Genomic DNA, 26940 nt, shown 5'->3' with positions numbered 1-26940 from the left:
ATCTCCTCTTTTGGTTATAATTGATTCACTGAAGTAATTGTTTACATGCCCACACTCACAGCTTGGTGCGTGTGCAATACAATTGCACTACATGACAACAGCTGGCTGTGATGCATGGCCACCCTACTTACTTCAGCTCACCTTGAAGTCCCTTGGCGAGCATTGTATTAAAAAAAAATAAAATAAAAAAATGTGTACAAATTGTAAAACTGTAAAAGAAGCTTTCATGATTATTGGGTCACTAACAGTTCATTGCTAGTTTCCACAGGGGATAGTCATAATCAATTAATTAATCGTTAAGATTTTGTCAATATTTGAGAATTGATTGTGCATCAAAATGCATAAAATGCACTCAATATATAGATAAAAATGAATAAATTAGTTAATCAATCAGGGTTAGTAGGGTTGTAGTAGACCAAGTTATTCACATTCACAATTTATCTACACCATCAAAACACAACAATTTTGGCCTGGAATGGAACGGCTGTTCAGGATTCTCCCAAAATTCCCGATGGCCACCACGCACCTGCTGACAGTAGAATATCATTCAAATGATCTTTTTAAAATCTATCCCTCTCTATTGAACTCCAGTCAGCAACAAAAATTTAAAAAATATATAGTAAATGGTTTGCAACTACTGATCTGGTCATCAGGTAAGTTCATCTTATGTTTTTAATTGATTGTATCATCCTACAACAAACTCTAGCCGGTAACATTGAATTTTTGGCAGTTCTCCATCATGGATAAATCAATGCTAGCAACGTAGCTGCCTTGGCATGCCGCCGTGCATCAACTTTAGTGAGCTGTGGGGGTTTCTTTGGGCAGAGATGTGAGGAGGGGAGTGAGCTAGTAGTTTGAAGTCTACATAATCCAACTTTAAGTGCCAGAAATTACACTTTTAGTACTCTAAGTATTACTATATACTATACATAGTCTATCAGGTAAGTAAAGCTACAATTAGAATATCAGTAGGCGGCCGTAAACACACTGCATCACTTTACAACTGACCACACCACAGCACAACATGTTAACTTTGTCAAGACCAGGAAGTAGCTCTCACTGCAACAACATTGATAAACTTCAGCAGAGCTTTACAGCAGGGGGAGGAGGAGACGCAGACAGAGGCTGGGGAGTACACTCACATGATAAAATGCTATCAGCGGGTTTTCAAGAAAGTGGAATAGGAGGACACACATTTAAAATTTTTATTTATTTTTTTACCTCTTGAAGGTACTTGAGGGCACTGACATGTCTGAAAAATACAGAAAAGGCAAAATGAAACAAGGAATAACAACTGATGTGAATGTTGAGAAATGTTACCATATATGAAACAAAAAAATGATTTTAAAGCTAGTTAAGAATCATAATAATCAGCAACAGCAAATATGCCACCATGCTGTTGTGAGCAGTATAAGGATTATGTGAGAAAAAATTGGGGCAATGTCATCACTGACACATCAATACTTCAGTTTGCAATTTACTGCCTTAGCCTTTTTTTTTTTTCAGAAAAAAAAAAGTCCATCACCACAATATTTTTCATCAAATTAAAGTTATGGTCAGCTGTCCCAAAGACATTATTTTGTAAACTCTGTTATTGCCATCATCTAAACCAGAGGTGTCAAATGTACGCCCCGTGGGCCGAATTAGGCCCGCAAAGGAGTTTCATCAGGCCCACGAGATGATCTTGTAAAGTAAAAAAAGTGAGTCATCGCCAATCGTTAAAGTCAAAGTTATAAACCATGATTTTACCGATCCAGCCCACTTGGTAATATGTTTTCCTCCATGTGGCCCTTGAGCTTATACACTCTAAAAACAGTTGGGTGGACTGATCCTATACTTGGGTCAATTTGACCCAACTTTGAGTCAAGAAATGGATCTTTTAGTGTAAAACAACTCATAAAATATAGGTCAGGTCCTTTACTTGGGTCAAAAAATTGGGTAATTTCATATAAAACAACCCAGAAAGTTGGGTCAAATTGACCCATAAAGTGTATCAATCTATTTTTGATCCATAATTGGGTTACTTTTGACCCAACTGTTTTTAGAGTGTATGAGTTTGACACCCCTGATCTAAACATTCATGCTCTTACATTTGTCATATTGTACGTGACTGGTAGAAGGATGGTGGACCCAACAGCGGGTAAGCAAGGAGCGAGGCAGCAATGGAGTGCAAGAAGAGGAACTTTAATAACACATAGTGGGAAAGATGAGAAGACAAATATGACTGGACGAGATGTGACTGGACGCCTTGACTGGACAGGATGTGAGTAGACTGGTTGCCATGACTGGACAGGATGTAAGAAGACTGGCAGAACGTGGGCGACTTGGCTAAACGAGGACAACTTGACTGTGACGAGGATGACTTGACTGTGACGAGGATGACTTGGTTACCTGTGGTGATGATGGTAATTTGGCTGTGACGAAGACAACTTAGCGATGATGACGAAGACTGCTTGGCGGTGAGGACAAGGAACACTTGGCTGATACAAAGACTACACGCATAAACTTCCACACGTAACATAGGCAATCTGTCCTTGTTCAACCAAGTCGCCCACGTTCTGCCAATCTTCTTACATCCTGCCCAGTCATGGTGACCAGTCCACTCTCGACCTGTCCAGTCATGGCGACCAATCTACTCTCGTCCTGTTCAGTCACGGCGACCAGTCTACTCTCATCCTGTCCTGTCATAGTGACCAGTCTACTCTCATCCTGTCCAGTCATGGTGACCAGTCTACTTTCGCCCTGTCCAGTAATGGCGACCAGTCCACGTTTGTCTTATCCAGTCATGGCGACCAGTCTACTCTCGTCCTGTCCAGTCATGGTGACCAGTCTACCCTCGTCTTGTCCAGTCATGGCGACCAGTCTACTCACGTCCTGTCCAGTCAAGGCGTCCAATCCAATCACATCTCGTCCAGTCATGTTCACCTTTCCCACTATGTGTTATGAATGTTCCTCTTCTAGCACTCCATTCCTGCCTCGCTGCCTTGCGGGGGCATTTGGGTCCACCATCCTTCTACCAGTCACGTACAAAATTACCTCTGCCTGTTCACTGCGCCTCCTTGCATTTGGGTCCACTTCTCAGACTCTACCACCAAACCCTAACAATATTAAATCCCACAACAACTGAAACATGTTTTTGAGTTTTGAAAATTGCCTCTTTTTTGGGAAGGGTTCTTATTCTTTGTCATGTTGAAATTGACTACTATGAATCCTGATAAAAACGAGTGGACAATTAACAATAACGATTTGAAAAAATATTGGTCTGATCAGCATCAACTTGGTGTGGAGCTTTAAAAATGTAGTGCAAAAATGTGGAGGTGAAGTGGGAGTATTACGACCCACTGAAAAGATCAGAAATAAAATATATAGAATAAAGCCGTAGCATTTGCACTTATACAAAAATAATACAGGTTGGGCAATGATCACAATAGCATCAGATTGTTGATTGTTTTACATAAAAGTAATGGCGCTTGTCTCTCAACATTCACACAATGAAACAAAGTTCATCTGTCTACAAGACCTATACATTATGCATGATGGCAAACCGCATTAGAGAATTAGTTTGGTAGAAAGCAAGGTGAGGAAGAGATTGTTGCTCTGCATGCAGCCTGATGGATTAGCTCACACGTGGGTGACATTAGAGCAGGCAAAACACCTTCACGATGCATATGCTTGGGTGTGACGACACCATGGCCATACTCACAGTCTTTCCGAATCGACAAGCTCCTTGGCGACATAGAACGCTCGGGATCGGCCATCAGTCTGGGTGAAAGCAGTGACAGATAAATGACCACAGTTAATGTTCAAAAGGGCACTTATTGCTCTCAAGCATTAACAGCAGCTGCTATACAGAAACCAAGGGGAATGATTAAAAGAAAGTGTAGTTTTGCTGTCAGAATGAGACTGATTATTTCATTAAAGTGCAGCATAGACATGAGGGCCCTCTCAAAGATGGCACTTTTAAATACGGATGCATTATGTATGAGTGTGTGTGCACATTGACAACAATGATTTAGAGGCTAATCAAAAGGCCTCAACACATCACATTCAAACCATTTAGGGGTTTACTGGCAAGGCTACTGTAATCTGTGTTGAGAGGGACACTTCCCAAACAATTTCACTTAGACTCAAACACATTTCAATTCAACATAATTATTCTTTAGTGGCCGTTTATGTCTCTAAGGCCATCTTCCACAGTCGTGTACTATAGCTAGCCTGGCTGCAACCGAGAGAGTTAAACGGGCAAATTAAACTGCGGCATAATTTGTATGTCCCATAACTCACTTGTCGATCGTAGCTTTGCTCAGCAGCTCCTTCTTCCTCTTCTGAGGTACGTCCATGGTCTTCCTCAGCTGATCCGGCAGAGACCGAGCTCAGCGGGAAAGGTTCTGTGTAGGCACTGCAAGACAAGGGAGAACCGAAGTGCAACATCAAATCATAGGGAATCCAGTAAGGAGTTGTTTTTGCTTGAGAGGGTTAAGTGGCTTCCTCCTAAATTCCAAAAAAAATCAACAACAAGTCAGGTTTATTCAAGGCTCAGTCAGTGGTGTCCAAACTGCGGCCCGGGGGACATTTGCGGGCCACCATATTTTTTTCAGCAGCCCGCAGCATATTCTAAAAATTAGGGCTGGGTTTAAAAAAAATCGATATCGAATCAATCTCTTTCCCCCATAAATTCTTAAAAAAAAATAGAATTTTAAAGGCCCTAAAACTTGTTTTTCTGACTGTTTGCTTGAAATTTACTGTTCAAATACAATACAATTTTAAAGTATTTTTTTTACATTTCATCAGAATCTTCTGAATTTATATTTATAATTATTGAATTAGAATTATAAAAATATTTCCATCTCATCCTGGCTAAATTCAATGTTTGTGTAACACTTAAAGGGACAGTAACGTGAAAAATCCACTTTTTGGAGCTTTTAGCCATGTCATTCTGCTCTCCAAGCACCAGCCCCTTCCAACCCGAGAAAACGACCGGGTGCTCCCTTTGTGACGTCATTAGGTGCGGATCCACACCCGCACCGCCTCTGCGGACTAAACGCACACCCACTTTCTCTGAGACCTCCATGGGATATTGACAAAAGTAGCTTTTATCAGTAAACATTCTGTCCAAATGAATTCAAAACAATCAATTATTCTTCACATTTGCAATGCCAAAGTGCAATGACTATTGGCCCTAAAAAACCCAGAAAAGGTTGTGGCTGACACTTGTCAGCACTGCTGAACCTAACTGAAAAAATGTGGAGGGGTGCTTAAATTCGGTCCTCAAGACCCTATCCAGCCTGTTTTCCATGTTTCCCTCCTGCAGCACAGCTGAATCTAATGATCAGCTAATCAGCCAGCTTTGCAGAAGCCTGATAGCGATCCTGATCATGAATCAGGTGTGTTAGTGGAGAGAAACATGGAAAACAGGCTGGATAGGGGCTCTTGAGGACCGAACTTGAGCACCCCTGGTTTAGTGGTTATTGCGCTCGCCCTGTAAGCAGCAGGTCACCTGCTCAGGTTTTTTTTTTCTTCCTTCTTCTTTCCTCTCTCTTCTTTCTTCACCTCCCCTCCTCCTCCACGATTTCTTGCGGCAAGGAGCCATTTGTTTCAAATGTTTATTGAAGAATTGATGGCTTGTGTGGCCATTTAGAGGAGATCTCAAACGCAGAGCTCCAGCTGCAGGCTGCAGCCGGCTCCCCCGGAGCGCGGCAAGCACACGGGGCGAGGCGGGGTTTTACTGAACCAGGTGTTTTATTTCCGCGTTAGAAAAATAACCAGCAAAACACCTAATATTTCATAAAAAAATTACATCGCCAAGGTGTCAAAGGTAAGATTTAATCATTATATGCCTATAGTTAACTGTGGAAGAACTTAAAACACTGTGATATAATCCCTTTAAGAGATTATAACACATGTTGCTTTCATTAATAAACTAAATCATTTAACAGTTACTTCCGCAAAATTTATCTGGAATGTAATGTTTGTGGAGTTTTATCATGTCCTTGATATTTAAGAAGAATTGATGTTCCATAATTAAAAAAAGTGAAGTGATTCGAATCCAATCGGAAAAAAATTGAAATTGAATCGAACTGAACTCTTGTGAATCAAAATTGAATGATTGAGGAAATTACAATCAATACCCAGCCCTACTAAAAATGATATTTGAAAGAGGTGGTGTTAAAAAAATAGGCATCACTAAATTGGTTTATATACGAAAGAGCTTTTCTATATATGCAAAGATAAATAAATAAAAAATATTATTAAGCAATAACAATAGAAGCAATCATTGTTTCTTCCACTTTATGCTCTCTGTCAAGGTCAGATTTATGAACGTTAATGTTTCTCAAATTTCTAACAGTTTGCTGATTTGCGTTCTGAATTTGGAGATTGGGATTTGGTCGCTATTCAGTGCAGGGGTGGATCCAGTCTAACGGGATTCAGGGCCGAGGCCACCCCAAATATTGTAAATCCTTAACTAGTTGCCTTGTCACCTGTAACAAAAATGTAGCAATTTTCCAAATATAACTAGAAATTATAAACATTAAACAAGATGTAATTATTTGCTTGTCTGATTTATTTCAGTGTGTATAGTAAATTTAATTTTAAGAATTTTAAAGCGGCCCTTCAATCCTTTCATTAGTCTGTTTGTGGCCCACGACTGCTGCTCCAAATCCTTAAGTGTGATTGTGAATGGTTGTTTGCCTATATATGCTCTGCCATTGGCTGGTGACAAGTCCAGGGTGTAAATCCCCCTCTCACCTTAATTCAGCTGGGATAGGCTCCGGCACACCTGCTACCCTAGTGAGGATAAGAGGAATAGAAGATGGATAGTGCCTGAGCTGAGTCATTTCATTTCTCATATGCAGCACAGTGCACATAATAATCCTCTTCCCATTTCACCCTTTTATCGATGACAAGGTTGTGTATGTCCAGTGATAATCCTTCGGTGCAGTGGAGAAAGGCTCGAGGGGGTTACACTATAGGTCAATTTTCTTCTAATCCCTTTAATGCTTTCTGCGGTAATTCTTAAAATTCTCCTAACCATTAACACCCAATTAGTGTGTTTGACCATATTCCCCTAACAAGGATGATGATCTAAAAGCAGTAAGGAATAAAGGGGTTCACCACAACCAAATTATTACATTCTGGATAAGCATCCACAACATCATAAGGTACCCCTGCACCTGCCTCTACAAAAATGTTACGTACTTTTTAAATGTCAAGGCAGTATGAATTAACAGTATGTTTTATTATTGTGATTGCAGTGGTATAAAATTACGCTGCATCATACTGAGAGCTGTTCCTAATAATAACATAAACCACGAGAGGGGATCTTCCAATGAAATTTATTACAATTTTGTGGCCTCATAATGAATAGAACCTGCTGTCTTTTAAAGCTCCACTGTGTATGTCACACAATATTGTGTACTCAAGTACATTTCAATCTATTATTCCAACACACAACGCACACTCCATTAGGTGGGCTATTACTCATGGTGGCCCTAAATGAAGGCAAAACAATTTGGTCTCCAGGGTTATGTTGGCTTCTGATGGAATTAATTCAAATATATAATAGAACCTCTTTGCCAAGTTTCTGCATCTTCAGGCGTTAACAAAATGAACTGAGATATTACAATATAGAAATCCTTTTAACATGATCATTATGGAAACACGCGCTCCCCCTGGGGACTCTCTCTTTCTGCTGGGGGACAGGTCTCAACCTGGAGGGGCGGGATTGGGAGGAACGGGCCCCCCAATCAGAACCCGAGTGGTGTTCTGTTATTAGACTTCTGTGCTCGTCACGGATTGTCCATAACAAACACCATGTTCAAACATAAGGGTGTCCATATGTTTAAAACTGGCACCAGGACACCCTTGGCCGCAGTTTGATGATCGACTTTGTTGTCGTTTCACTGGATTTGCGGCCGCATGTGTTGAACACTCGGATGAAAAGAGGGGCGGAGCTATCAACTGATCACCACCTGGTGGTGTGTTGGCTCCAATGGCGGGGGAAGATGCCGCTCAGGCCAGGTAAACCAAAATGTATTGTGAGGGTTTGCTGGGAACGTCTGGCAAAATCCCACGTCAGAAAGAGTTTCAACGCCCACCTCTGGCAAAACTTCTCCCTTGTCTTGGGGGAGGTGGGGGACCTTGAGTCAGAGTGGATCATGTTCCACGCCTCCATTGTCGAGGCAGCCGATCGGAGCTGTGGCCGTAAGGTGGTCGGTTCCTGTCGTGGCGGCAATCCTCGAACCCACTGGTGGACACTAGCGATAAGGGATGCCGTCAAGCTGAAGAAGGAGTCCTATCGGGCCTTTTTGGCCTGTGGGACTCCAGACTACCAGCTGGCCAAGTGGAACACAGCTTCAGCGGTCACTGAGGCAAAAACTCGGACATGGGAGGAGTTCGTGAGGCCATGGAAAACAACTTCCGAACGGCTACGAGGAAATTCTGGTCCACCATCCGGCGTCTCGGGAGAAGAAAGCAATGGGGATGGGGTGCTGCTGACCTTTGAAGATCTCCTCAATTCCACTAACAAGTCTTCCTTTGAGGAAGCAGAGTCTGGGGACTTTGAGGTGGGCTCTCCTATTTCTGGGTTCAAAGTCACTGAGGTGGTTGGAAAGCTCCTCGGTGGCAGGGCCCCGGGGGTGGATCAGATCCGCCCAGAGTTCCTATAGGCTCTGGATGTTGTGGGGCTGTTGTGGTTGACACCTTTCTACAACATCGCGTGGACATCGGGGACAGTGCCACTGGATTGGCAGACCGGGGTGGTGGTCCCCCCTTTTTAAGAAGGGAGACCAGAGAGTGTGTTCCAACTATAAAGGGATCACACTCAGCCTCCCTGGTAAGGTCTATTCAGGGGTGCTGGAGAGGAGGGTCGTCGGGAAGTTGAATCTCGGATTCAGGAAGAGCAGTGCGGTTTGCGTCCCGGCCGTGGAACAGTGGACCAGCTCTACACCCTTGGTAGGATCCTCGAGGGTGCATGGGAGTTCGCCCAACCGGTGTACATGTGTTTTGTGGATTTGGAGAAGGCGTTTGACCGCGTCCCTCGGGGAGTCCTGTGGCTGGTGCTTCAGGAGTACGGGGTACCGAGCCCCCTGATACGGGCTGTTCGGTCACTGTACAACCGATGTCAGAGTTTGGTCAGCATTGCCGGCAGTAAGTCGGATTCGTTCCCAGTGAGGGTTGGACTCCGCCAAGGCTGCCCTTTGTCACCGATTCTGTTCATAGCTTTTATGGACAGAATTTCTAGGCGGAGCCAAAGCGTTGAGGGGATCCGGTTTGGTGGCCTCAGTATAGCATCTCTGCTTTTTGCAGATGATGTGGTGTTGTTGGCTTCATCAAGCTGTGATCTCCAACTCTCACTGGGGTGGTTTGCAGCCGAGTGTGAAGCGGTTGGGATGAAGATCAGCACCTCCAAATCCGAGACCATGGTCCTTAGTCGGAAAAGGGTGGAGTGCTCGCTCCGGGTTGTATCTTGGGGTCTTGTTCACGAGTGAGGGTAGGTTGGAGCGGGAGATCGATAGGCAGATCTGTGCAGCGTCTGCAGTGATGCGGGCTCTGTATCGGCTTATGGTGGTGAAGAAGGAGCCCGACCGCGGATAAGCGGCAGTAAATGGATGGATGGAGTATATTATTTATACCACAACAAAGTAAATTTGCAGACTCAAATTTAGAGTGCAAAATGCTTTTCTAAAAATAGAACCTATATTTAAATTAGTTCATTTGATGATGCCTGCAATATGTAATTCAGTTGAATTAAAATATATATTAAGTGCAATCACAAAGGCTTTTCCCACTTCTAATGGCACTATTACAGAAAATAGGTACAAGAGAATAGTTTTTTCCCGCCACAATAAACAACAAAAGGAATACTGATGGGGGAATTGTGAGAATTGAATGCTTTAGTTTTAAATTGCTTGCTGCTTTTTGTAACGGTTATGTGTTGCCTGTGGCGCTTGTGCTTCTAATGTGATATCGCATGATGTTCTAATAATACAGGTCCGACTTTTCTCAGACTACCTGCAACATGGCAGGTAAAAGATTGTAAAAACTGCACTTAATGTGGCAAAGATCAAGAGGTCTCTATTGTGTGTGTCTGAACAAGAATTTCTGAAAACCTAACACTAAAAAGGCAGACCAAGCATTTTTGTGAAGACCACACCTCAGAGTCTGCAAACCTTCACGCCAGCACGCCATGGCCACATTCTTCTTCTACACTTTCATGCTATCTCCAGTCAGGTCTCCCTCTCCCTGTCTCCTGCCACAGTCTGACCCTTGTCCTGCATTTCCTGTAAACAGCCTCTAGGCTGGACATTTTCTCCCCGGGGATGACCTGGCAATGACCTAAGAATGCCTGGCACGGAGCCTACCTGGTGAGCCAGAGGCACACCCTGTCCACCACCTCACCACAGAGCCACCACCCAGTACAACAATACACATGAGGGAACTCCTTCATCCCATAACATAGCACAGACAGCCATGACGGCCCTAGCAGGAATCTGCACAGAAAAAAAGATTTGTGCTACGCAGATAATTCCATTACAAAATTAACTGTGCATAACAGTATAACGGCGCAACTACACATTTGCTTTGTTAAGTGGAAATGACTCAAAGTGACATCTGGGGACAACGAATGGTCGCAAAGTTGCATACAATCGCATATCCAGCACTTTCTTTGCCAAAATGTTGTTTACTGCTCATTTGTTGCCACACTGCTAATTGGCTAAATAAGAGAGCGTTCTCAGCAAGGGTGCCATGTTTGACAAAGCACATGCACACTCGACACACACTGTTGCAGAAAAATACCTTGGCTCGCATCATTAGTGAGTTTCGTAAATCATACTAGCTTGTAAATGAACATGATTATTTCATTAACCTGATAAAGTCACAGCAATGTTACCATACAACATGGAGATTTGTTGCTTAACAGCTTTGAAACTACACTGGAAATACTTCACCGCCTTTGTAAGTTTGCTTTGTCTACAATGCTGTGAGACCATTTGGTAATTCTTACCACTGATTTTTTTTTTTTCCTCTGTGAGTGTACCATCACATTGACCACACTGGCTGTGTTCCCAATCAATCACTGCCATTGTAAGATGACCAGCTTGGAAGCATGCTTATGTTGAAATTAAAGTTTAGAGTACAATATACCCACAAAGGGTTGTGCGTTCTAAAATAGATGGTGTGCAGTTGCATTCAAATAAGCATTAACCAGCCCCTCTAGACACACTAAGGAGTGGCTCTGGCAACACAAGGCTCTCCAGGGGAAATGTGATGAAGTGGAGGCGAAACGACCGATTGGCTCGTTGCATTATAGTGAGTGCGATGAGCTCTCCAACTCACAATGAGCCGCATCGATGACATCACTGAGAGAAAAACAGTGCACAGTGAATCTATGTGAAAAACAAAAACGCAACAAATGATGATATTTATCAATTTAAAGTACATTTGAATAAATGGTGTTGTGTATTCATTTTGGCAGAAGTAACCACAATGTTGATGCCTGTAACAATACACTGAGAAGGGATTGGCATAATGAGTTATTAAATCAGTCACATTCTTCGGAGAAGTTTTGCTATTTTATATGGAGTTGAGTTTGGATTGATGGCATTTTGCAATCAATGCTTAATTGAGTGCACTGGGTGCCACCAGCTGTGGCCTATATATATCCGCACATCCACTACTAAAGCACCCCTCTCTCAGGCAGTATTATTACTTTGCTCTGTACGATGAAGGAAATTAATGAATATAAATTGGAGTTAATTTCAAAATAAATTCTCCTATCACTTGATTGTAGGCATGCACACAGACAGTGATGAACAGAATGACTTGATGTAATTATCATTCTTGCAACAGCATCTTTGCAGTTCTTCAGCCATCTGTTTATGTCTATATATTGAACTTCTTATATTTCCCAACAAGAACTATTAAGCTGTAGATACTTTCCTTTGGTAAAGTAGTTCAATTGTGTGTGGGTTCTTGAATTTAATAAATAAATAAATGATGACAAACACACTCCAACGTGTATATATATAAGTGAATCACATGGACTCACACTGGGCAACAAATGCACCGTAAAAATCTAAATATTTCAATTTGTGCCTAAATGAAGTACAATTACCAAGTGAATGGGTTATTAATCTTCCCCATTGCACATTTCTTTCCACAGTCTCAAATCGATATAAAGAGCAGTCAAGATAATATTCATTGTAGAATAAAAAAACTTGAAAGAGAAAGGGCGTTCAGGACATAAAAATCGCGATGGATGTTATCTACTCCAATATTGTCTTGAAGTCTTTTGGAGAGTGCACAGTAATGGACCGTGTTTTTGACCACACACAGGTCATCAAGCACTACTACTTAATTAGGAATGGGAAAGATTGTGGCCTCTCAGCAACTGAAGCTGCTGGTCAGGCTGAGGTAATTTGGCACTGCCCGACCACGGTGATTCCTCACTCCATCACACACTGCAGTAAAGCACGCGGTCCCCCGAGGGTCCAATGAACGAGAGAGAGGCGCCCGTGAGAGTGCTACTTTAATAAAAGCACTTCTAAACTTAACCATAACTGTCAGGTACAGGAGAGCAATTACAGTGCAACTGCTTTCTCCCTTTTCTCTTGTTTTAGCTGCCTCTTCATTTACTCCACTATTCTTTTGTTTTCTCACGCCTCTGCTCTATCTAATTGTACATGCACCGGTCTTATTTCTTACGTAAAATATGCTCTTCTACTGCTAATACCCTCCCCCCATTTCCCTCCCACTTACTTTTAATTGCTTTGATTGCAGCTAATAATGACTATGTAATGTGAATAATCTCTGCTCAGTGAGCTGTTGCTTTTATATGTTCTATCGTTTCAAATCTTCACAGGAGGCAGATGCACTCAAACTGACCTCTAAATCTATGAAACATTAGAAAGCTTCCTCACGAGGGCTATCCTAAGAACCATCAGGGTGGTAATCTCTCATTTAACAGATTTTTACAAGAGGTAGGTCTCACTCAGCCTCATGTAAGATTTTCTGAGACTTTGTAGCACATTATTACACCGTTAAAGAGTCAAGACTGCAATTAGAGTGATTCTTACAGGACTACAAACATTGCAGGTGAGCGCAAACTTGAAAATGTTGTATAGCGTTCGTATTGTATACACTATAATAATTTGTAATGGCTTACAAAAATAGACACATTAACATTACAATACATTAACACTTGCATTTAGTTTTTATGCCAATAAAAAACACTGTATAATCCAGATCATGCAATGTCAATTTATTTTGTCTCCCAAATTAAATAGTCTCGGGGGGATGGACAGGGGTCTAAGGATTATCTATAGTCAATCTGTTTATTACTGACAGCATCATAAATGGATATAACAGAAATGCTTAAAATCCATTAATTTACCAAAAACTAAACTCTGATTAAAATACATTGAGGCACAGGTTGTAGGAGTGCACCGATCACAATTTTCCACGATCATTAAAAAGTCTAATTTATCTATCCCAATTTTTGCCCGTCCCGTGTTTTTTTTTCCATAATCAACAGCATGTACCTTCAACGTTCCACTCTTGTTTTATTGTAAAACATGGAACAATACCCATGAATTATTACAAACATGCTACTTTAACCGCACATGAATCAGTTCTCGCAAATAAAAATGAAAAGCCTATTAGCTCATTCACTGCCATAAATCCCTTTGAACTATTTCTATTAGTTTAACATTTTTTTCCACTTTTGTTAACAAGAGTATGAAAACCTATAATTTTTTTTATTGTACATTTAGAACAGAAAATTTGTGATTAATCGTGAGTTAACTAGTGAAGTCATGCGATTAATTACGATTACAAATTTTAATCGCCTGACGCCCCCAATTTTTAAATCATCTTTTTTTTAAATCACATCAGGCGATTATAATTTTTTAATTGTAATTAATCGCGTGACTTCACTAGTAAACTCACAAATTTTATATCTGTTCTAAATGTACAATAAAAAAAATCTAGGTTTTCATACTCTTATTAAAAAAAAGTGTAAAAATGTTAAACTAATAGAAATAGTTCAAATGAATTTTTGGCATCTAGAACTGTCAATGGCAGTGAAGACAGTGGTTGACATTTTCAGACCTCTACAGAGAGAAATGAGACTGGTCTTAAATGAAATGAAATCGGGGCTGATATTGATTGATTGATGGTGCACCTCTAAAAGGTAGAATATTTGTTTGTGAAAATACTTTTAAAAAAAAGTTTGTAAAGATGTACTGTACCTTTCGGCGTCTGCTTTTGAGAGTTTGTTGTCTATCCCAGGGAAACTGTTCATGTCCACGTATCCATCATTCTCATTACAAGGCGCTGTCATGCGATTCGGATCCTCAAAAAACTCTGTTACAGTGTGTGATCTGGTAGGTCTGCCTGGAATTTGGATGTTCTCATAGTCTGAACTCATAGCAGGAATGTTTTCATAGTCAGAAGTGTCTGCACTGGGGAAGGAGATTGAGCGCGGTTTGGTTAAAGGCAGCGGCATGGCAGAGCGATGCGACCGTTCCTCAAAAGACTCAACTCTGGAAACGCCTCTGCCATAAGCTTTAAGGTCACCTTTCCTCCTCTGATGATCTTTGTAGAAGGCAAACGTTGATGGAAGGTCTGAGGGAGGCTGCTGGGGGTTTACAATAGGAGGCTGGAGTTGAGGGGAGCTGGCGGTGCTTCTATGGTCAAGATCAATGACTCTTGCAGGGCCATGATGACTAGACTCAGAAGAAGACCGAGAGGAACGGACGGAACCATCATTGAAACCTTTTGAGTCTGTCTTCCTCTTGAACTTCAGAGCCAGAAAGCGTTTAAAGGAGATTTTCTTCTTCTTGAGTTTGTCATCTGGATCATGCTGGATCAAAAGGGAAGGGGAGCTCTTGGTTACTGGTCTCTTGGTGATGTATGCCAGTTCAAAGGGTGGAGGAATGTCCACTACAGAAGTTGGTGTAGAAACACCGCTGGAGGATTTGTGACTACGTTGGGAGAAACTTCCAGAAGAAGTCATGACACAAGGAAGCGAAAGAGTGTCATCTTTCCTCTTGATCTTGAGCTCATCGAGAAGAGATTGTTCAGCCAAGGACAATTCTGGACTCCCCGCTGATCGAGAGTACAAAAGGAATTGGCGGGATTTTGTAGATGGGATTAGGCAGTTTTCCCCTGCAGGTGTTTGGGACTTGTTGATTGGATCACTGTTCTGGTCCAAGGACACTGTGCAGTAGTCATGCGTTTGGTACTCAGTGCCGGTCTCTTCTGGCACAGTCTCTGGGACGTAACCTGGAACTTTCCCAGAATAAGAGCGAGAACGTGTCACAATAGTCTTTCTCTCTAGGTTCAAAAAGTTCTCGCCCTCAGAGTCAAAGCCAGCCTCCTCATAAATATGGTCTTCGCTCTCTGAGTCAGAGTCCTCATAGAAAGGCACAATATGGCAGTCCAGTTCCTCGATGTCTTCTTCAAACGCCTCAGTGGTGTGGGCAAAAACCACCCTGTTGGTAAGCTCCGGGGTGCGGCCCAGGTCCAAGTCTTTTGGCACAGTGATGTTGCATAACCTGAGCCGAGGCTGGCAGCTTCTTCTATGACTGAGGAAAGCCTGTTCTCGTTGAGCTGTTCTCTCTTTTATACTTTTTCCTTTAACTTGTTTCTTTTCTGGCTCTTCCTCTTCATCCTCATCACCAATTTCCACATAATCTTCTGACGAGACACATTCCAACTGCTCAAAGTCATCACCTTTTGGACAGGAAGAATCCTCAATGTCTGCATACTCATCTGCTGACTCAGTGTCATTTGCTTTGTCTTTTTGCTGATTCCAGTGTTCAGCTCCCTCCTCAACCTCAGCCTGATCTATGAGGGCTTGCTTATCTTCAAGTTGGTCCACATCATCTGATGACACATAGAAAGGCTCCGGGTGTGAAGCCACTGAGGTTTGCTCAACATTTAATTGATTTTCATCAGTGTCATCCTCCCCCCAGTCAGGGTCAGCAGTACAAGTTTTATTTGATGGGACAGATTCAATGACGGAATACGGGCCAAACACATCTTCATTGCTGGATGTGAAACGGAAGCAGCCAGAGACATCTTTGGTGGCCCGTTCTGGTTGCCATACTTCAGCATCAGCACTTTCACCTGGGTCACAAGACTCACATGTATCACTGGTGTCATCTGTGGGGCCAATCACATCATAGGGATACTCTTCGGTTACAGTCGGGAGTGTGCGGAATCCAAACACAAATCTTCCCATCTCAATCTCATCGTTATGTGGGGGCAAGTTAAATGTAACACAGTTTGTCTCACCCAGACTCAGTGAATCCATTTGTTTAAGCTGTTGTTCTGCTAGATGTTCATCTAAGTGTTTGTCAGTCTTTCCACTCAACTCTTGATTGCTGCTTTCCTCGTTCTCATTTTCATTTGCAGGAGACAAAGGAGGAGAAGCAGCTTTGTTTTGGCCACTATAAGATTGAGTTGAGTCATTGTCAGGATTTGCATCGTCGGTGGTGTCTGCAGTCAAACCATCATCTTCTATAAGTGTGCCTTCAGAGCCCATGCTTTCAATGTCATCATCCTTATTCTTATTAAATATTTCCACATGATCTGTTTTGCCCTCAATGTCTCCTCTTACACCATTGACCTCTTCCTCCGTCTCACTTTTGCCCTCATTGTCCTGGTTTTTATCAGCCTTATTAAGACCTGTGTCCCCATGAGAATGGAGCAGGTCTCCATTAGTCAGGCTCGGAGGACAGCATTGCTCTTCCTGTGGTACAAACACATAGAAGCCTTTGGGTTTGGGGGCAACAGGGGGACAAGGCCTTTGCATTCGTTTGGAGTGCACTTTGATGGTCAAATGACTTCGGACCTTTGGTCGAGGAACTTGCAGCGGATTTTGGAAATCTGTAAAGAGAGTAAATAAAAATCATGTCAAATAAAATCCTACATAAAAAAAAGAGTACTTCTTTGACTTAAAGTAGATGAACACAGATAAACACACAAAGAGCCCTGTTTCTCTATAGAATGTGAAGGGGAAGCCATGTCCTGTCTAGTAGTCAGTGACATGCAGAATGCTGCAGGGGACATTATCAGCAGGAAAAACAACAGAACCAAAGCGTACTTTGAGGAGAAACAATAACATCTCCCTGTCTGGGAAATGATACATGCCTGTTACAGGTTCACACTCAACAGTAGCTTGTCTGATACCGCACTCCAGAAAAAAAGGGTGAAAAATGTAATTGGCTAAGGTTAGTCATGCAATATTCCTCTTCAAAAATACACACAGTTGAGCGTTAGCTGAGATGATCACTCCTCATGAAGTTTAGAATTATCATGAAACGCACCCGTTTTTAACAAAGTGTGCACACCCCTTGTCGCTTCCTGTTATTGAGCACCTGCCCTGACGCACATCCTATTAGACACTGTGTCTCGACGTGTCCATCACTTTTCGTAAAATACTGAATATCTTATGTGAGACCAATTTTTTATTTATTGAAAAACAGTTTAGTTCCGTCTGTTCTTTTCTTGAAGGAGTCCACACAGGATATCCACAGGAAGGACATTAGCAGACCTCCAGTCACCATGAATGTCTAAGAGTACACATTTTCACAACACAAATGGACTTCCTTCTCGTCATTCTTCCACTGAAAGTACATAAACACACTCACATAGGTACACACGCACACACCGCACAATGCTGCTGAAATTGCTCTTTGAGTATGCCAAAGAACAATAAAACAAAAGAAAAACAAGGGTTCCAGGCTGACAAAGCACCCAACTGCAAACAACAGGATATGAATTATGCAACAAGAATTCAAGTCAAGCAAATGTTTGAAAATCAAAAAAGGTGACAGACAGTAGGACCTTGGCAATTCCAAACACAGGATATGATTTCAGACAGTGTCCACATAGTGAAATCCGACCTGAACAATCATAACAACACTACTGTATTTAAGCATGGGCACATGCAAGCGCACAATGACCATTTAACAAAAAGGAAGGCTATTACTTGTGAATTTAAATATATTCCAAGTTATCTTGCAGTTGACCTTATGTGCATGTTTTTTTCTCAGTAAACACTTAATTTCATGGAAGAAGTTCTGCAGATACTGAAAATGCTTTTTAAAAAAAATATGTGTGACCCTATCATGAAATATTTATGTAATAAATGTACCCATTTACATTTACCCTCTAAAGCAATCAGACAATAATTGCTTAAACTTTAAGCAATGATTGGAGAGGTCAATTTTAACTTTAAGCCTTTAAATTAATTTTGAGCTCTCTTGGTATACTTCAGGTGAAAAAACGTATATCAGGTCATTCAAAAATTAATCAATGATTTTAAATTAAACCACAGTCCCACAAACATAAGCACGTGATCTACTTTACTACACCGCAAAAACAAGTTATTTAACTGTGACAGCGAAACGAACTATTAATAAAAATGTTAGCAACTAACCTGTGTTCATCGTGGGACATCATCATCCACGGGAACCGAGAGTTACGCTCATATTTCGACACAATGACTGCATCCCCCGTAAAGTTAATCCACAGACATTCGGAAAGACGTTGGTGGTAAAGTCAGGTGTCAAAAGCAAAGTTGCAGCTCATATCGTCTCGTTTTTGCCGGTAGATTAGCACCAGATGATGATGCGACTCCGCACTTAGAGGAGCAGATGTGTGTTCAAGCGTTGAGCCGGTGTGCAGTGTGCGCCTCCTCTTCTGCTGATGCTCCACTCAAGTGAGCTCCTGTGTGCAGACGGGAGGTGCTCTTGAGGCTTCCTGACTGAGGCAGGACTATGGAGCGCAAACCCATTGCCTTACTGAACACGTGTGTTTTATTTATGTACACGAATCAAATACGTGTGTTTTGGATGTCTTCAACACGTTACGGCGTTACTATTTTTACGACTGCTTCGCCCACCCCCGACTCTACTATACATGTATAAACGGCTACGAACTAAAAAGTATTTTTGTTTTTAACTCTGGTGACAAATTACAACTATCGTGGCAAAGAGCTACACAAACAAATCATGCTAACAAATAATAATAATAATAATAATAATAATAATAATAATAATAATAATAATAATAATAATAATAATAATAATAAACAAACAAACAACAACAACAAAACATGCATGCTAACGCTGGTCCTGAGTTCCCCACTGTAGTCCAGTTGTTGGCTAGCGGCTAAATGGCTAACTCTGTGCTTATACTGGCCACAAGTGTGCCTGAAAATTGATCAATCGCAATTTGACGAAATTGTGTTTTTCTATTTAAATTTTTTTTGTACAAATGCCGAAATTTAATCAAACAAATGTTCTACTTACATTTGTTCAATTAAATATTTAATTAAACAAATGTTCTACTTATATTTGTCTAATTAAATATTGGCATTTGTGGTATTGTTAATGTTAAATATGTTTTAGCTTTTAAAAAAATGAATTCATAATCATGAATATACATATTACAGTAAATGTTTTCATAAGTTGTTGCCCATCCCTAAAATCTGTTTTTTATACCGGTTGTCCTCATTATCGTCACAGGTGAGCCCTGGGCCAGCATATCCCAGCTGACTTGGTCAAGAATTGAGGTACACCCACTTATGGTTGGAGAATTGATAGGCCCCTCACAGCTGAAGCCAGAGGGAAGCCATCTTACATTGCCACCGTTACTGACAACTTTTGTTATTTTTTTGCTGAAAATATTGTTCAGTGCGCGTTTTACGCTAGGATCTCTGTATGGTGTAATGAGAACTATTATTAAAAAAAATGTTTTAATTAATTAAATTAAAATATTATTACTTATTTTATTACTTATTTTAGCAAGTTGTTCGCTTGTGTGTGTGCTTGATGTAGAAAAAACGTCGGACAGCTTTGGGATGAACACCAACAGAGACTGTGAGCTCTCTAAATTCTGACATGGTCAGTTAACTTCTGGCCTCACAAATCTTCTTCTGGATCAATAGATGAATTTTTTTTTTTGCTTGCGTAGATTTTTCCTGGTACTTCAGCTTTTCCCCACATTCCAAAAACATGCATGTATACATGACTCTAAATCGTTTGGTGCGTGTGTGCGTGCGTGTGTGTGCCCTGCGATTGGCTGGCCACTATTTCGGGATGTTCCCCTCTATTGCTCAAATGCATCTGGGATAGATTTTCAGTCTCCTGACCCGGAAAAGAACAAACAATATCGAAAATGGATAAATAGGGATTAATTTCCTGTTCATGTAATTTTCAGATTTTTTAGCCCTTTTGCTAGTGGTGGAAGTTCCTTACAGATATAGATATAATGCACACAAAAAAAAGATGAATAGAAAACATGTTGAAATATAAGTCTATGATATTGAAACACAGAACCAACCATAGAAACATTCATTCATTGAATACAAACAAGAAAAGATTAATCCATTGTCAGTGTATTGTTTTTTGTTTTGCTTTAACCGACACTGCATATAAAAGTTCCTAAAAACAGTTTCCAAAAACAGTTTCTCTCAGACACCAAAGCTTTTGCTATTGGCCGAGCTTCCTGGCCCAGCATCTGTTGCCTGATTGAATGAGTGCAACCCTTTAAAAGCCTCTCTTCATAACAGGAAACCGCTCTCCCTGTTTCCTGCACAACAGGCTACACTTCCTTGGCAACAGATGGGAAAGGTTGGCGATGTTAACCCCTTAGGTAACCTTTCTCGCCGATGATTGATTGATACTGTACGAAGGCTGATCGCTCGAGGAACATGCAGACGCTGACCGGCTTCAATGAAGGACTCGTCAGGCTTCAAGGACACCTTGTGTTACGCAGGTGGGCTGGGATAGTCGTCTGCTTGGTGTGATTTGATGGCTCACAGCTCCAGTTTGATGCCCGCATACTGGGATGGGAATATTTCGCCTCATTTCTCCTTTTCATCAACATACTTGAAAGTCAATCTATGCAGCCAAACTGCATTATGGGAGATGAAGTATACACCCTTTGAGCAGCGGGACGTAGTCAAAGAATTAGCTCTGCTGTATTGGGATTTGGACCTGACTGCAGGAGAGCGCATATGCCCGTACAATACTTCTGAGTCAAAACTCCCATTCCAGATGGTTTGCTGCAAGGGGATTATGTTAAGTTCAATCACAAAGAAGGGATAGTCGGGGAGGGTGCTTGCTGTAATCATTACATTGTTTTTAGTTTTGTTTTTCACTAGCATGAAGGTCATCACATTAAACAAACTGTTTTGGTGTGTCAGTAAAATTAGGGACATCATAATTAAATGTAATTAATATCTATAATTTGAAGTAGAACATTGCTACTGTTCTTTCTGCAGAATTTAAAGACAGTCGCGCATTGTGCAATCCAGACTGGACTGGGAAATTGTAAGGCGACCCCCGGCCATCTTGACCCTCTCACCTAAATCCAGCACTAACTAAAACTGCAACCCCCAGCTTTCTTATTGTGGAACAATGCTTTGAGATGTCTTATTTTGATTATATATATATATATAAAGTTAAGATTTGTATTACAATATAGAAATGCTGATTATTTTAGCATTTATGACACAATCTTCTTAGTTTCAAAAGTTATTAATACCTGATTAGTATTATTTATTAAAATTAATTATGTGCTCAGTGTATTTGTAAAATTGTTTATTTTTTCAATGTTTTTATTCCATTAAATCAATTACTTGATTATTTAATGAAATAAATGAATTCATAATGAAAAATAATTAATGCATGTAAACTAGACTTTACATTGATCTGATCGGCTGGATCGGCTTCATTTTGCATTTTATTCAGAATCGGTTATCAACTTTATTGTCTTTATTTTGCTAATGACATCATTGATTGGCTCCGCGAAAAAGACATTACATGTTATAATTAATGTTTATCAGCGTTTTTTTGAAGATTTTTTGGGGGAGGGTTAATCCCCCACCCCCTATGCATTTTAATTGGTGACAATTTTTCATGGGTTTTCGCTATTCATGGGGCTACTCCCCACTCTGTCGACTATAGAGTAAATATAAATGTTGTTTTAACTGATATATTGCTACATCTTCTGATCGAATCGGTTATTGGTTTGTTTAAACTAGTTGATAGATAATTGGCCCAAAAACCTTGATCATACAAAGCCTAGTATAATTTACGTAAGCCAATTAATTTTAGAAAGAAATAATTAATTCCCATTTTTAATTCTATTAGTTAGAATGAAATAACCAATTATTCATTCAAAACACTGATAATCGGATATGATTTAAAAAAAATGTTTTTGCTTAATTGTAATATTTCAAATAGATTCATCATGCAACTATATAATCCATTTAAAGTCTTTGAAATTAATAATTCAATTTTAGTTAACCAAATTTACGATAACAAATCATAAGTAATGTAATACATATTACAGGATTCGAGATAATGTAAATGCTTGGTGGACCGGATAAAATAATGGAGTGGGCCATGTGTGAGCCACAAACCATACTTTGCCCACCACTGATCTAAGGCATAAATAACATGCTGAATCTACTGTATCTTGCATAATACATGACTCAGTTGTTTTGTTTCCACTTACTGCATTGTACTACTGTCAGAAACCAGGTTGCAGAATTAGTGGCACACTTGTGGCACATTTATGGCTGCAAAAAAAAAGTAAGCTTTTGTTTTTTTTAATGGATGACTAAAGATAGCTCTTTTCAGTTTTTTTGTTCTTGTCTTCTGTTCACACCCGCTACAGTTGACCCTTTTCTTCTCATTTGTCCAAAATGTGTTTTGCTTTTGCATGGTGTGCAAATAGATCCTGTCAAGCATATTGTGTCATATGACTGCCGAAAAGAATGGAGAAAATATCCCTCCAGATGTGGCACAGACGGTCAAAACATGTTTTTTTGGATAGAGGACACAAATTTCCTGGACCGCCCGTGTCTGCGCTCCGTCACTCCACCTGGAACATGACATGACTGAAATAGAGGAGAATTGTGATATGAGGAAAACATGCTGTGGTGGCACGGAACAAACCAACTGTATCTCCATTCTGCTCGGCTACTCGCTGTTCCAAACAGGAAAGGGATCAGGGAAAGGGGTCAGCGACTTGTTCCCAGAGCTGAGACAATCCATACACCTGCTTTGCCAACGCCTGCCCACTAGACTGAATGGATATGCTGAGTGTTTTTATTCCCCTCTGAGACCGTGCAAGTGTGACATCACACTTAAGCCCCGCTGATTACTGGAAAGCACATTCTCGCCTGTGCTCCACATCATAGCATCTTCTCACTAGGTTTTGAATTCTAATTAATATCTAAGATGGAGGTACTTAATCAACCCCTTCTGCAAACTAGCTGAAGTGCATTAAGCTCAGGGAATGATATATGTGATAGTACAATCAGGTTGACACTTTAAAGTGACCTGACCGCCTTTGTAATTGGATGGCAAAGCCTTTGACTGCTGTAATGGATCAGCTCATTATTGACATGTATTATTGATTTCCAACCAGTGCTCTACTGAGATGTGTGTGTTTGTCCTGAGCTTTATATTCTGATAAAGAAACTCTAGACCCAAGGATATGTATATAAGTACGCAGCGACTTTAATTTGAGTGCGAATAGTTTAAGTTATTTTGTAGTTTGCTTGTGAAAAACATCAAATGCTTGTCCTCAATAAGTCATATTTATCACAGACATTGAGGTAATCATATCATTGAAAAATGTATACCTAAATACTGTTAAGTAGAATGACATATGAAGATTAAAAAAAATCAGAAGTAAAATTTTTGTTAATGTCGATGATTCTGGATTACATTTTTGTCATATGAGACTATTTGCTAAAGGGTTAACAGCATTTTATTTAAGAAATAAATCCTGAAATAAAAATGTCATTCAGCAATATAAAGTCAGTGTCTGCTCCAACACTCCCCCAGCAGCCTTTGCATTTATGCACACACATGCACAAGCTGCAGAGCATTGAGCTCAGCACTTTGTCAAATAAAGGTTACATTCCCCAGTGAATTATTCACAGATAATCAATGACAGAGAACTGTTGTCATGTCTGTTTGTTTTTTAAAAAGACAATATGCATTAAAACGGGAGGGGATTAATTTATTCTGTTAAATTTATAAACAGCAACGTTCAGATTTCAGCAGTGCCGTTTGTGTACAATCTATCCCCCCAGAAGTGGGCTAGGGAGTACTGGTAAAAAGGGGCAGTGTTGCTGTATCACAAAAAAAAAATGCTCTGTAGTAAAAGGCCACATCCACAACACAATAGCTGTAACACTGCCATTAATTAGCCTGAAGCCTCTGGAGTAGGTCAGACTCCGATAACAGACACATTTGTTATTCTTTTTCACTATTAGTGCAAGGACAATCTTAAAACATGACTGTAAAAACATAGATTTACTGGTTCCAAATAAAAATTCTCAAGATGCCCTATATGTAAAAAGTAATTATATTCAAATAAAGCACAATCGCACAGACAAAGTAATATACGGTGGCTTTTGGTGATAACTGAGCAGCATTGTGGATTCACATTGCGAGACTGTTTGTTGTTTAATTTGACCACACAGGTCTATATGGAAGCATCGGGTTCCAACTTGGACTGCTTGATGGGGACATTGTTATTTATTTATTTTTCTTAATTTTTTTTATTTTTGTTTTAAATGAAGGGGGGGGGGGGGGGGAGAAATCACTTTTCCTGGAACTGTTTTCAAATTTCAGAGCCAAGGGAGACTGGGAGGATGCAGATACTTGTGCAAGTGAAAAACACGTCTTTGGCACAGCTTTCACTCAGACACAAGGCCAAGAGTCGGTGTAAGAACACGGTTTGAGTTACATAACTAACTACTAACTGAAGAAAGTCATTCAGCTGCGATGAGGCTTTTATGATTACGTGATCACACTTCAATACCGTACAATAATTTGACCTTGAGAAGTCGCACAGGAGCAGAAAATCCTGCCATTCTGAACAGTATCAGCATGAACCATAAGTCAAAGGCTCTGATAAAGCAGTTCTATTCATACAGAGGAATAATATGTTCATAAATTGCGGCAGGGACGAAAACAATGATCCTCATACGCACAAGAAGGAAAAAATATCTGGGGTCTTTCCAACTTTTTCTCACAATGCATCTTTTATCATGCTGCCTGTGTGCGTAGATATCAGTGAATGATGTGATGGCTGCATGTGTGTGTGCATATTGTGCATTATGTATTCTATATACTCAGTACTTCATTGTCATTGGTTGAGAGGCAGCATCTGATTTCTGCTCCTTCCGTCAGGACCGTGAGACTTTTGGCTCAAAGATAAAATGGTGGTCTCTCCCTATTCTACCACCGTTTCTTCCGGCTCTGTTAAGAATTCAGCTTGGTTCACCTGATGACGTCCACCATTTGAGCTTTTGATAGAACAATATCAGCCAATGATACTGCCTTTAACAATATCTCATCATACTTTTGGAATAATTACATTTTCTTTCATAAAGATAAAGAGAGACAGGAAATGAGAGATCAGTTTCTAAAGAGACACACAATAATACCGTTTGCAACCACAAAACGCTTTTTTGTTTGGTACTAGTATATGCATTGAAATGTCATTATATTTTGTAGTTCAGTTATCTATTGTATTTTATGCATGAGTGAATGGGTGGGTTGTGTCAGGAATGGCGTGTGGGGGAAAAAACTGTGCCAAACAACTGTGAGTGACTCACTGTGGTGACATCACAAGGAACAAGCCAAAAGGTGCATTAACTGTCATAGTAGTAGAGCTGTATTTTTTGAACTGATACATGCACCTGTTCTGCACTACATGCATTAGCACATATACCAGTACAGGGCCTCATAGCTCAGTGGCTAGAGCACTGGTCTTGTAAACCAGGGGTCGGGAGTTCAAATCTCTCTGGGGCCTGATGACTGATGGTTGTGCTACTGTAGGTTTGTGTTTGGACTGTGCAATGAGATCTTTTCTTTCTAAGTACTGTATCCTAAGCAAAGTGATATGAATATTCCTTAATTTATTAACAGAACTATTTAGTACTTCCAAGTTTATATTCTAATGGAACATTTATGCCGTGGAACTCAAATTTTTTTCAACCATTCAAATTTGGTAGGCTTGTTAATATCACTCTTCTTTGTGGTGTGTCAAATAAGAGATTTTTATTTTCACTTTATAGGGATTTAAGCACATTTATTAAACCATGTTTCACACATGTTAAGGATTGACAATAAAAACAAACCATATCATACTATACCATACCATACCATACCATACCATACGCCATGAAAACACAATGAGACCATCTTATGCTTTAATGCTCACTTATGCAGTTTAATTGAGCTGTCGGGAATGGAGGAATTTTTAACGGAATTCAACAATTTCTACAAAAAAGCTGTCAAACGATGACATTTAAAATCATATTAATTATATCTTAGAATTTTGATTAATCACGATTAATCGTTTAATTAAAAAGGCTTTTTTAATCAACTTTTTTTTAAATGGTTTTGAGATTTAATTTTATGAGGATGTCTTCAACATTTTTTGATCCACTGCACATGCTCATCCTCCTCTTTTTCCAATCAGTTAATTATTTGCAGAATTTAAAATGGGAAAAAATGACCCCAATATTTTTGACATGAACAAATATTCTTAATGTCATACACAAACATTTATTAAATGTTTTACTTTAATGCATGTACAGTAGTTGATTGATAGTACCTTATAATTTCAACCTTCTACCTTGAAGCAGACAGATATGCTTTCCATACAAAATTAGTGAGACAAATTACATATAAAATACAATATATTTTGGCATTTAATATAAATAGAATATTAGTGGCTTAGGCCTGTACACATCATTGTTAACAAATGATATTCTTGTTTTCAAAATGTTCCTTTTTTCTTTGACTATGCCAGATACCAGCAGTGGTAAGAATGCTAAAAACAACGCTTGCTGTGGTAATGGTAAACTGCAGTCATGACAATACTGTACAT

General features: G+C 40.2%; 1 protein-coding gene and 1 non-coding gene across 3 annotated transcripts in view; one reads left to right on the top strand and one right to left on the bottom strand.

The window, feature by feature from the left end:
* The window catches only part of fgd5a (FYVE, RhoGEF and PH domain containing 5a), a 43960-nt gene extending 25245 nt beyond the window's left edge, over positions 1 to 18715 (bottom strand). For both annotated transcript variants that reach the window (XM_077574071.1, XM_077574072.1), the window contains exons 1-5: positions 18449 to 18715; positions 14250 to 16893; positions 4285 to 4399; positions 3704 to 3762; positions 1222 to 1252 (exon numbers count right to left, since the gene is read on the bottom strand). In XM_077574071.1, coding sequence (XP_077430197.1) covers positions 1222 to 1252; positions 3704 to 3762; positions 4285 to 4399; positions 14250 to 16893; positions 18449 to 18458 — 2859 coding nt within the window. In that variant the 5' untranslated portion in view covers positions 18459 to 18715. The remainder of the gene's footprint in view (positions 1 to 1221; positions 1253 to 3703; positions 3763 to 4284; positions 4400 to 14249; positions 16894 to 18448) is intronic.
* A 7069-nt stretch (positions 18716 to 25784) lies between these two features.
* Positions 25785 to 25857, top strand: trnat-ugu (transfer RNA threonine (anticodon UGU)). Its single transcript has one exon. It is a non-coding gene; the product is annotated as a tRNA-Thr (tRNA).
* Positions 25858 to 26940: the final 1083 nt, after the last annotated feature.

The sequence above is a fragment of the Vanacampus margaritifer genome, chromosome 8, assembly GCF_051991255.1.
Source record: "Vanacampus margaritifer isolate UIUO_Vmar chromosome 8, RoL_Vmar_1.0, whole genome shotgun sequence".
Classification (NCBI taxonomy): Eukaryota; Metazoa; Chordata; class Actinopteri; order Syngnathiformes; family Syngnathidae; genus Vanacampus; species Vanacampus margaritifer.
Note: the sequence above shows the minus strand (reverse complement) of the source record. Positions and strands in the feature narration are given on the sequence as shown.